The sequence below is a fragment of the Centropristis striata genome, chromosome 11 (assembly GCF_030273125.1).
Source record: "Centropristis striata isolate RG_2023a ecotype Rhode Island chromosome 11, C.striata_1.0, whole genome shotgun sequence".
Classification (NCBI taxonomy): domain Eukaryota; kingdom Metazoa; phylum Chordata; class Actinopteri; order Perciformes; family Serranidae; genus Centropristis; species Centropristis striata.
The window spans coordinates 33,284,700-33,297,763 of NC_081527.1; the positions used below are offsets into that span (position 1 = coordinate 33,284,700).

Below are 13,064 nucleotides of genomic sequence, written 5' to 3' on the forward strand. Positions count from 1 at the left end.
GAGTACATTGAAAATACTGGGCACCAACTAAGTCAAACTCCTCGAAAGAATTTTCAACTTAGTTTTGCACACGCATCCATGTATCTAGTTTGGGACAGCATCCAAAACTCAACATATGTGAAACTCCACATATGTTTTGTCAGCAAGCATAATTAATAACCATAACATATATCATTGTATGTTAGGAATTGTGTCTCTGCAAAGTAGCAGGAATGCGACATGTCCCAAACTATTGACACACTGACGTTGTAACTGTAAATAATGGAATGATATAAGGAAGAAATACTGCACTGTAAAATAGACTCATGCTGTATAATTTGAGTGTAACAGAATAGTGTGGTAATCTAGACAGCATCATTTTATATATTTCAATCTTCAGATATAAGAAATACGAGCAAGACATTTTAGCGTTTAGGAATCTGTTTGCACTGAATCTTAAGCCCTGAGGAAAAGTTGTTATCCAGGAACACTTTGATTTACAAGCTGTGTCTTGTCAATCAGATTGCGCTCAGCTTGTTGAAAGATGTCAATCAAATGTTACACCAAAATGCATCATTAGACATCAAATATTAACTTGAAGGAGAATTGAGAGAAAATATCCCAGTCTCTCATGCAAATTTACTTTTATAAGCATCCTTTTGTTAGTTAAAAGTTGTTGCACACCGTTTTCAGCTTGTGTGATCTCTGTAAAACTCACTTCATGGGTTTTTATCTTAGTCAAAGATTTCTTAGGCAGGATTGTTAGAGGTTAAACATTCTGCAAGAGTGCTTCCATGTTTTAAACAGTCCATAAATCAGGTACCTTTTTAAGATTTTATGCACACGGCTTAAAACCTCAACTTCACCAGTCTATTACCTTATATTGTAGCCTACAATCACTCACAAAAGAAACTCCTAATCATAGTTGTTACACGGTGCATTTATTCTTTATTACCAAAAAGTAAATCCCACAACTGGGCATCGGAGAAAACAGAATCCATGGTGAAATCTAGGTGAAACTTAAGCAGTAATAAAAGTATTGCAAAATGCAATATAATGCAAAATGAGCAAAGTCCTGTACAGGCTGTAGAGCATAGCAGTATTACTGCCAGGCTCAGCCATTGACTGGTGCAACCACTCAATACTGCAACACAGATTATATTAAAAGCATCCACCAGTAGTATTTTGTATGGTGTGTTAGATCTATGGGCAATATGACCCTTTGACATTGCCTAAAGGTTGGACAGCCCATCACAGTTCCCAGTAATCAGACAAGTGTTCCAACATGGGACAGCATATGTTAAGTTTCCGTGGTTAGCCTTCTGGCCTGTCATTTTAGATGAATGTAATGTCTCAAGCAGACTGAAGCTTTTTTATCCACCTCAAGGTACATCACAATGCAATCGGCAGACATTTGGCTGGCGGAGCACACAGCCGTATTGTTTTAGTTTAACCCCCAAATGTTCCTCATTATGTTGTGTTTTATGTGATGGTTTAGCACAAATTAAGACAGGATCTGCCAAATACAGGATATGGCAGAAACATAGGGGATGCGTCTGTCTACTGATTTTCCATTGGTTACGGTTCATTAAATGACAAAGTTTTCCTGCATCGGCCTTCAACCAGACTCCGTTTGATGGAGGCGGTTTCTCGAGGAAATCAAGGAGTACAGCGAGCAGTTTGATCTTGGCGAGGCCTTGAACTTCCAAAGAAGGTCATAAAAATATGTTTTGTTGTTTGTGATACCCAAGCAGTTTTGCAGAAATTTCATTTCAAACCGGTAATTAAATAAACAGGGAGGATGCTAATTGGTTGGATGGATGATAAAAGTCAGTGACGCACAGATAATTTTCCACTATAGTGGTGGTCCAAACCTTTCTGATTACACAAATTCCAGGAATACAAATGATTTGTAAGAATAACACCAAATAAGGTTGTTTTGCAAAATGTGCATATTTTAAAAAGAAGTTACCTGGCCTTGTCCTGTAGTCTCAGTGGGGGTTTCAGGCTGACTTCCGTCCACTGGGTTGTAGTCATACTCACCCGTGTAGTAATCTCCACCCACATTTGCCTGAAATCAGGCAAGAACAGCACACAGGGAAAGAATTAAAAATCTAACATAGGTAAACTCAAATTCAGGCCATATTCAACAGCTTTTGTCAATGCGAAAATGTCTATTTTGTGTACACATTTGAGGTGCAAAACAAGTGTTATAATCGTCATTTTATATTTGAAATGTGTAGAATAAATGTATCTGCAAGTAAGGTAAAAAAGTTAACTTATCAGATAAAATTTAAGGCAGACACCAAGAAATGCTGATAAAGCAGGAAGAGAGGGAAGAAAAAAGGAGAAAGACAGGATTAAAGGTGGACACAAGAGATGGACAACACTGAAAACAAGAGAACAAGAAGTTGTATATGTGTTATTCATGGGAATGGCCATGATAACTGTGTTAGTATTAAGTGTTACCTCAATCTTGACTCCTTCAGTTGGGGGAGCGTCAGTGGTTACCTCTCCTTCACTGTAGTCATAGAACTCACCATATTCATAGTTAGTGTACTGCAAGGGAAAAGGGACGGAGGGGGAAATAAATTAGTGCATTCATGTAAATAAGGCAGCAAGATGTCTCAGAGACACAATGCACATTATTTACATGGCATGGAAGAGCTTATCATTTTTTAAACAATAGTTTAAAAAACTGTTAAAACATAAATTATTTTTGTCATCATGCTATTTTGGAAATAACATGTTCAAATGTAGTTTAAGAAATACCACAACCATATTAGGAAACTGAACCATGTTGCATATGGATGAAAGGAGCGATTCCTTTCTTTCTTTCTTTTCCATTCAAATACCCCGAGCTTCACATGACTATTGAATGGTTCATGTGTTTAACCAAGCAAACAGCAATTAAGATTCTTGTTTGCTTCCAACAGGATGTTAGAGGTTATTGTGATGCCAGTGAAAACTTATCCGCCTGTACCATTTAATTCCGTATGCCAACAATGGCCTAGAGGTTTCATTAATGAGCCCTTTAAAACAGAAACCATAAGTTGTCCTGACTCATTGCCTGATGGTAAATTACGGGGAACATACAGAATACTTAGCAGGGGGCAAAACCACTGTTAAACCAGTGTCTGTGACACAGCATGTGGTTACTTTCTTTATAGTTTCCTTTTGGATCTCCAAAGCTTTCCATATTTACATTTGAGAATGCATTCAACCTTAAGTGAATTACTTGTTACTTCAAAAGAATAGTTAGACATTCAGGGAAATTCACTTAGGCCCTTTTCACATGGGACTAGTATTATCAGGGGACCTCATGTGGTTTAGAAATGTTGCCTGGAAAAGGCAAGCAAAGAGGTTCTTGGTACTACCGGTAGACAATAACCATATACTTTTAAATGAACCCAATTTCACAAATATGCAGGATATTACAACTGCCATTCCTGTAGTCTTGCATCGCAGCATCTTCTACCACTAGTTAACAGGGAAACCAGATGACTTGTAACACCAGGAATCCAAAAGCCAAAAATAGTTAAAGTATCTTATCATTTAATATGACGTGTGGAATGGAAATTTATGTTATAAATGAGATGTCTGAGACCAGCTAGAAGCCGCCGGACACATTTTATGGTGGTTGACCAGCCTGCTCCACCAGGCTTCTAGTAACTGCAGTGTTGCCAGGTTGGTTAAAAATTAAATTTTAGCCAGAAAAGAATATGAATATTTAATATAAAAAACATCTGCACTACGACAAACCAGGCCAAAAAGCTAAATAACCAAGATGCCAATTGGCGCTGGTATAATATCATCATGTGACCTCTGTGTTTGATATAATATGGAAGGTAATTGTAGTGGAATTTTTACTTGATAAATTATGGACATGGCAAATTTGCACAGAATTAATATAAATTACTATAGGTCCCCAGGGAATAGTAGTCCCATGCGAATAGGGCTTTAGATGATAAAAACCGATACCACTCTTGACAGGAAACAGTTAGTTTAGCTTAGCATTTAGACTTACAGCAAGGGGGGCAGCTAGCCTGCCCACCAGCATCTCTAAAGCTCACCAATTAACACTTAATGTATAGTTGTTTAATCCGTACAAAACTGAATTGTTCAAACGTAGAGCTTGTATTTTTCCACCTACTTCCGGTTATGCTAAACTAGGCTAATCCCCTCTTGGCTCCAGCTTCATGTTAGCCATACAGACATGAGATTTATATTCTAATCTAACTCTTGGCAAAAAGTGAATAAGTGCATTCCTTAAATGTCAAACGATCCCTTAAATCTACAATGTTGATGGCTATTTCTTGGCCTACTGCTTACAATCAATATTATGTAATTTATTAACTCAAGCCCAATGTCAAAAAGATTCCTCTTCTCTTAGTTCTACTTACACCGCGAACAAAAAGAGCGAGGTAGATTAAGTTAACAGACCGGCCCCTGATATGCGTCGCTCTATCAGTGCATGGGATAAATATTAGTCCCTGGACAACTGCTGAGCTCATAAAAATAATACAAGATCCACGGCCTGCTGCAGTGTTGGCCTGCCTCCGTTCAGTGGCCCAGAGAGTGAGAGAGAGGTCACTGGAGAGAGAAGCCTTGGCCAGACCAACTAGACTGACTGAGAGGAGAGAAGGAGAGGGTCAGGGAGAAATATAGAGAAAGATAGAGAGCAAAGGAAGGATTTATAATGATTTATGGTGTTGAAGTGCTTGGCTGAGCTGAAGGCCTTCACCACAAGCTTGGATGAAAGGCGTAAATACTGAAGTGTGCTCATAAAAAAAAGCTCCCCCTTCCTCCTCCTGCATCACTCGCTCTTCCTCTTTTAAACCAGCTGCAGACATGTGGCTGATGACTGAAAAGGCGGCGGGCCTTAGGTCAAGGAGCATCTTCAGAGGCTAAGGTCAAAGCTATGCTCCGTACATAAACACTTTTTACAGTTTCAGAAAGCTGGTGAGCTGTGAGATTTGGACTTCAGCAGCAGTGATTCGTCCTCCTGATGAAATACCTTTTAGCTGTGCAGGAGGAAATCAATTCTTTGAAATACTGAGTTGGAATCTAGGAAAAACATTCCTGTTATAACTGCACAGAAACCAACAATGAATAAACCAGATTTACAATGTTCTTGAACCAAACTGCTCCCTGCTGTCTATTTAGAATTGACAAGCTTCTTGTCTTGGCGTTAAAGAGCATCTTGATGATGAAGCAATATTTTCCAGGACATGGTACCCACTGTACAGCCAATATTTTCGAACAGAGAGCCGGCTCCTGATTTTTTTCATGAACCAGGGATCTAAAGTCTACTTTTCCAGGTACTGGAAGTCTAGCTGGGGAAGGAAAAGCTTAAATTTCCCTGGGAGTCTGGGCAGAGCCTGGAGAACTCGTTAGTGATATAAATCACGGGGCCACTCCAAAGTGGGCTCAGACTTCGTGGCAGGGAAAAGGGAAAAGTTTCCAGTGTGAGCTCATCAGTTATTTAGTGAAATACTGAAGGAAAATGTCAGCCGACGAAAAAGGCTTGAACCAGCAAAATAACAAAACAAAAAAAAGAAGATGAAAAAAGAAAAGGGAAGCCCTGACACAAAGCACTGTATTTCAATTAAGAGATCTGGCTGAAGAGGCTACAAGTGATGTTTTGGAGCCAGTGGCAATAAAATTTGAATTACAGAAAATGAGCTCAAAATCAACAATGTATTTTGATATGTCAGCATGTTTCCCCCAGTAAAACACAGGCGAAAGAAAGACACATATTGGAGTTGTCGCAGAAACAAGTCTGTCTCTGTCAAAGTACTTTGGCCTGGAGGAATGTTTGTAAAAAATATTTTAAGATCACATAATTTGAAGAGAATGCTTGGTCCTTTTTTGTGCTTTCCTGGCAGACTGAAAATGCACTGGAATGAACCATGGTAGATGCTTTCTACTATTAGTCACAGACCGTTGTTGATGTTAGAGAAGTGTTTAAGGAAAAATGTTCAAAATTTTGAAGGGGAATTGATGTGTTTAACTGGTGCATTTCAAAAAACCTCTACTACCCAACCTGAATCCTTTTCTCTGTGCCTTAGAGCATCACATCTGCACTTTCTTTATCCCCTGAATCATTATTTTAAAGTCAAACTGCAAGAAGATCAAGAAAAAAGTAGATATGGGTTGTTTGTTTTTATTGCCTACATCCAGTGAGTCCCAGTAGACTCCTCCTAACTCCAGGCTAATCCAAAAATTGGCAAAGAGGGGTGGAGTTTGGGTGGAGTGTGGGATGGCCCACTGTACTTTCCAAGTAGGAGCTATAGCCTAGCTTGCTAGCCTCTACGTTCTGGTGGAATGCCAACTGAAGAGCTCGTCGGCTCCTCCAAATGTTCAATGTTATAATTGGACAGATGTCTGAAATTGCTAACAATACATAACAAGTGTGTAGTTGGGAAAAGGGGGGAAGTATCTTGTATCAGTGTTATGACATTGACGTTGATTTAGGCCTAAAACTTAGATTTTGCTTCCATAAATAAAGCCAAAATACAGTTTTATATTTTTTGGATAAATGGAAATATACGCTCAACAGCTGCAGAATCAATCATTTTCATTTCCTCACCCAAAAAGTAAGGATAATTAACATTTCTGTTAAACTTTAAGTCACCCCTTATATCAAACTTCATTTTCACCTATCCAAGTCTTCTAATTTATTCTCTTTTGCTTTCTAACTTTTACTAACAACACCCAAGTTTGAAGGCTTATTTCCAAATTCCTGCTATCATCCTCACTAAATCTCAAACTCCAGCTCTCATATTTTCTCCCTCCCTGTTTCCTTTCTTGCCTTCTTCACTACAACTACACCGCCCTCCCTCTATTTTCCTCCTTCCCTCCCTCTGGAAAACTCCTCCTCCCACCCGATCCCCGCTCCTAAATGCATTTCACCCAGCCTGTACACTTCTCCCCCCTCCAGATACTGACCTCTTCCTCAGGTTCCTGAGCCTGGGGGGTGTCGTGGTGGTTGGGGGTTTCACAGTCAGGGCTGTAGTGTTCACAGTAGTCATAGGCTGCTCTGGGGTCTGCCACTATCAGCAGCTGCTGGATGTCACCCTGGAAGAGGAGAAGAAGAAGAAAATCAGCATGTCAGCAGACGCCGTGTCAACAAATTTCACAGTCTTTCCCCCACTGTAAATTCCCATGTCAGAGTTTTCTTTTATCCTCAGTGTCTCTCACATAAAACGACTATAGGTTTATGTTATGGCCATCAATTTTATTTATTTCAGCTTCGTTTCCAGTGTGGTTTGGCTAATATATCCAAATACTACAATATGAAGGAGCCTTAGGCAGTGCTGCTATTGAGGAGACGCCAGCCAGAGGCTGTAGGAGCTGTAACCAATACAGAACACTTCGTCATTGAGGTCAGAACTCAATGAAAAATAATTGATTTAAACTACTGAATGCAAAAAAGGCTTTCAAAAAAGGCCACTCTTCAGCAAAATGGGATTATAAACTCTTTCATCTCATTGGAAATGCTCCCTTGGAGTTGTAGTTGACCAGTCTACTTACATTACTACCCAAACCCTAACTTTTGGCATTTCAATAATAAAAAAATGATATATTATATTATATTTTCTGACACGATTGTTAATCTATTATACTTTCAACTCAGCTTGGATTTCATGCCCATCCAAGTCTTGGAAGTGCTCCAACTATAAGTGCAGGAAATCAACGCGACTTTCTCACTCATCCGTTTCTTTTTTTATTTCATGATTACCAATAGAAACCAAATGTAAATGCCAATGATGTGTACACCTCTTCCTCCTTGCTTAATTGCCTCAGTTTTGCAGCAATGTGGTGATAATAAAATGTGACAATAAAACAACAAGGCAGATGCTGTGCACTACCAGAGGCAGTAGTCTCTTGACTATTAATTACATATAACTTTATGGAATAAATCAAGGCTTGAGGAGAGTCTGTAAGCTTTTAAAAAAGAACTATTGTATAGTCCCCCCACTCAGTCATTAGGGACGGCAAGTCCCCTTACACAGCAGATAAATAACCAAGGTCTGTACTTATCTGAGGCCGTCTGTTTTTCATGAGCTTTTGGAAAAGGAAATTAGATCCGTGCTCACAACCTTTCCATCAGCCAAAGGCTTTTTTTTCCATGATTGTCTCCTAAGGAATTTCTAAACCAGGGACTATACAATGCCACTGATGTGGAGAATGTTATCTATACCCATCAACCATATGGTATCACAGCTTTTGAAGAATCCACCTGGAGTATGTAACAACAAATAAATAGGGAATAAAACCAAAGGTGAAAGAAGGCCGCGATCAGGGTGGCCCCTAAAGAGGAAGCACATACATGCAGATTGCATTAAATTACAGGAGGCAACATCTGTACAAGCTTAGACCTCTGGAACACATTAGATATTCACCGCCCCGTGCTCCCATCATACGTGACCAGTCATTTTCAACAGGGAATTGAACAACCTGAACAACACGCAGAGGATCTACACAATTTCACATTTGGACTGATGTCTGTGCTGAGGAAGCTTTAGTCCACCTACTGCTGTTATCTGTTGTGTCATTAATCAGCTATAATTGGTTACCACTCACTTCCAGATCCCCATTCTGATAAATATATATATATATATATATATATATATACATACATGATATTTTATACATTTGTCACATGTCATAATCACTGTGCTGCTTCCTTTTCCACCAATTTTTGGAAGGTATGGGGTTGGAGAATATCTTAATTTAAAGAAAAGAATATTTCTAAGCAGGTCACTGTATGGGCAGTATTGTCAACTTTACATTATTTCATATTTTTAACTTAAAAAATATTTTTTTTATTCATCTATAGCAGTGTGAACTGATTCCTAAAACATGGGAAAAATCCATGAAAAATAACTAGATATTTAATTAACAAGAAAATGCTTGCAGACATCCACCAGAGTGGTAGTTTGAATTCCTGATTGGCAGGAAATATTAATCAATTTTAAATGGTTTCATCCATAGAACGCATCCAAAGTGGGTTAAATGCATATCAGCAGGTCTGTGTGTCTGGTGTAACTAATGTCTGAATCATTACAGCGTTGCATTTTCAGTTTTTTTTCTGCAACTATTCTGGTCGAATCTTTTGCCTGTATCCAGGCACCATCTCACTCCTTATCCCTCTCCTTGCAGTTCTCATCTTCACAGAACTCAGGTTACACCCAGTAACCACCAGAACTAACGGCAAATCACAGTGGAACGAAGAGGATTGTGATGTGCAGCACAACATTTTATGAATTTATTATTATTCGGACGGCCGAATGGGAAGCTTCGGCATGCCATGTGGCGCCCGTGGGCTGTCAGTGGACAATCACTGGTTTACAGGATCTTAGAGTATGTTATGGAAGACCAGCGTTATAAAATTACAAATAATACACTTTCAACAGTAACACAGATTTTCACAGATTTCTTTTTGCTTTTGTCTGTGTAAGCTATCCAAAGACAAGTACCATACATTGAATTCAAGTGGTTTCTCTTCCACTCCTTCACATCCACACACCCCTAACTGAAATAACAATGGGCAGCAGTGGCCTGAAGCAAAAGGTCACCAGTTTGCTCCCCAGACTGCAGAATAAATCTGGGTGGGGAGAGTGCAAACAGCTCTTACCCCTCCCTTGAGCAAAGCATTTAATGCCCCACAGATCAAAATGTGGTTGTACTGGGCAGCTTCCAGGTGTGAATGTGTGTAACTGAGTGTGGAGCAGGGCGTTTTCTGCAAAAGAGAATCTGTGCTTATTGAACCTACGCTCAGCGAAAAAAAGGGGAACATACCCTGCTCACAAGAGTTCACCCTGCACCTTGTGAACCTCCTACTACAACTAAAATACAATGAGGAACAGAAGGTCTTAAAGTAATGACACTGATTCAGCCACTGCATAGTGTCCTTGTTCTAATTCAACACATATGGATCCAAAATCAGAGCCAGAAACAAAGACGACAGTTAAAACATAGACACATTGCATCTGGCAAGATCTCTGTCTGCCTCCTCCTCTTCCTGTGTGCCTTTTTAATTTCTTTCACTTTTAGCTTTGTTGATATGCATATTTTGTAAGAAAATAAAGGTACATAGCAAGAACGTCTTTACTACAATAACAAATATGTAGCACAAATCTGCAAAAGAGTCCAAAGAATGTCAAACAGGGCTTGTCAAGGGACCACACACACTTGGCCCATTTATAGAGCCAGTCAGCGATTCAATCACTCCCACACTCCCCGGTCGGCATCTCCCTCACCGTCCCCCCTCACGTCTTTTGCCCACTGTGTCTCATCCGTCTGCATCTCGGTGCTTTTGTTGATTCTACTGTCTCGATTGCCTTGCACATCTCTCTGGCATCTGCTGAGGTTCCTCCTCAGAATTCCAGGAATGATCTACAGCAATGCCCTGGCTCTGTTCAGAGCTGGCACAGACACAGCGGAATAAATCATCTGTCTAGGCTACACTACAATCGATCTATTAATGGGTCTGCGTACAATGTGCATGTGTGTGTATAAATACAACGCCCCTCGACACATGTTAACCTTCATCGCACACTGTAACAACAACCATTCGACGGGAAAAAGCACATAAAAGGACAAGACTGACTAATCAAAGACGAGACACTCGAATCATCATTGAATCCCTCCTTCCATCTACATTTCACCCATAGGTTTTGTTTTTATTTTACATTTGGAATAGACACATCACTGGTTTTCCCTAAAGCAAACACACTTCACATCTGATTTTAGGCTAAGAAATGTAAAACAGCAAGCAGACATCACTGGATTCTCCTTGGGCTAGGTGACCTTGACTGTGAAGAGTATCCCACTCAACACACAGCCCACATCCAATAGTTACAGAAGTCATTTAAGGAAAATAACTGGCAGATGGATGATTGCCGAATGGTGGGCTGTATTACAATCCTCAGCAGACTATGAAATCTGTCCTTGGCATTGTATTGTTAATAGGACGTCAGTTACGAGCTTCTGAATGCCACTCAGAACGAGGTGTGGAGGGGATTGTGATCAAGTGAGCAGTTGACGTATAATTATGAGCCCACATTACCTCATCTGGAGCATAAAGCACATGACTGACCTAAAAAAAAAATCAAGAAACAACTTCGAGCAGATGCAGATAGCTTCCCGCTGGCGCCGGATCAGAGATGACAGGAGGCACGGGGGTTTTCCCATCTTGCATTTGTTGGACTAATTTGAAGGCATAAACAAGGATGTAGTCTGTGTTTAACTCCACAAAATTGAAAACATACTTGTTTGAGAAGCTTTATCAACATTAGAGTGTCAATTTCTGGAGGGATACCAACTTCACCTGTGACTTTCCCCTTTCAAGGCCTGAAGACATTTTGCCCTATACATATAACTGCACAGCTTTGCTCCATAGACTCTCATACAATTGTTGCAGATTTTCTTTATCTCCAAGCTGTTTTTGTGGAATTTGCAGTCCAAATCCTGTGAAGACGTGCTGCTTGAGAGGGTTAGAAAATGCAGCAATCATTTTGCATTTGGGGGACATATTTGTAGTTCCCTGAATTCCCATATATCTGCTCGTACCTAAAGTGAACACAGGACAATCTGTGAATATAATAACTTGCACTAGGATGTGACCAAATAAAAAACAACAACATAAATTTAGTACATTAACTGAAAAATCACTCGCAAAAAAGTAATATACAACCGCTTAACACATCCTCATACGAAGGTTTGTGTGATATCTTACAATATATGACTATTCTAACTACTGTGGTTAATGTGAAACGGAACAAATTGGTTACTTGGTTAAGTTTAGAAAAAAGATCATTATTTGACTTAAAATAAGCACTTCTGTTTGTTACTACATGACTTCGTTATGTCCACTCTGACCTTCTCCCCACGTGGACTTTGTCACTCTTTATATATGAATAACTATAAATAACAAAAGCCTCACATGTTTTAGTCTGTGGTCTTTTATATTATTGTAAATTGAATACATTTATATCCTCAGCATTTTGGGCTCTGGGAAATTATACTATGACTATTTTTCTGACATTCTATAGTCAAACCAACTACTACTATCAGATGAATCGATAACAAAAAGAATCCTAATTTGCAGCACTACATTATTCAAAAATGTTACTTGGTTTCTACTAATGCCTACAGAACAACATGTAAGTATGTAATTAGGTGGTTGAAAGGTTGTTGTCTGCGGCCAGGTGCAGCAGGTCACTTTGCCTGCAGGGAACAGCTGGAGGATATTAATGCACCTGGAACACACATTTGGAAATATGCCCAAAGCATCTGCAGTCTGACCCAGTAAAATGGAAATGCATACAGGGAGAGGCTGGGAAAAAAGGCTGCTGCAATCACAAATTATACGTTTTGTGTGATCAATTTTCACTTTACAGACTTTCCACTATTTAAGAGACAGCACCAGGAAATTATCTGGGCTTAAAGGTGTAACCGTGCAGGCTCTCAACATCAAAACATCAAAGGACATAACTTTATACTGAAACTTTGACATTACAGGTGTGAATTTACATCTTTTCCAGAAATGGTCCCAACTTAGGATACTCCACAGACCTTGCTGTGAAACCCCTTTCCAAGAACAACTTTTTTTTATCAAAGAAATAGTTCAAACAAAACCTTTACGAGTGTCACTGTAACCTGCCTGTCACACTGAACCATCATCAGCCAGATGTGCCCGGCTCAGAGGCCATGGACATTACAGCTGCTGAAATCAACAGTCTCTTGCAGATGTTTCTGCTTTTAAAATGCATATGGTGCAACTTGGAGTATCTTTTGTAGCCACAACTTACTTCTGTATTTTCCTTATTTTATCTTTTTAAAAAAGCATGCTTTTCCAAACCCTGGGAGGGGAGCACATCTTGAAAGAACAAATAGACAGATGGAATTTCAAAACTGTACAAGGACAACAATTAACCAAGAAGCAGAGAAGAGGAAAAATGTGTAACAGTCCCCTGATTCCTTCCAGTGTTTTATCAAATGCAGCCCTTTTGGTCAGCGCAAGGATAAAGTTTCTTTTCAAGCACTGGAGGCATACAAATGTCTTGCACCCTTCG

General features: G+C 39.5%; 1 protein-coding gene across 1 annotated transcript in view; it reads right to left on the minus strand.

Annotated features, from left to right (window-relative positions):
- Positions 1–13,064, minus strand: part of LOC131980538 (collagen alpha-1(XI) chain-like) — a 96,192-nt gene that overhangs the window by 66,121 nt on the left and 17,007 nt on the right. The window contains exons 5-7 of the mRNA XM_059344792.1: positions 6,931–7,059; positions 2,449–2,538; positions 1,952–2,050 (exon numbers count right to left, since the gene is read on the minus strand). Of these exons, the coding sequence (XP_059200775.1) occupies positions 1,952–2,050; positions 2,449–2,538; positions 6,931–7,059 (318 nt within the window). The remainder of the gene's footprint in view (positions 1–1,951; positions 2,051–2,448; positions 2,539–6,930; positions 7,060–13,064) is intronic.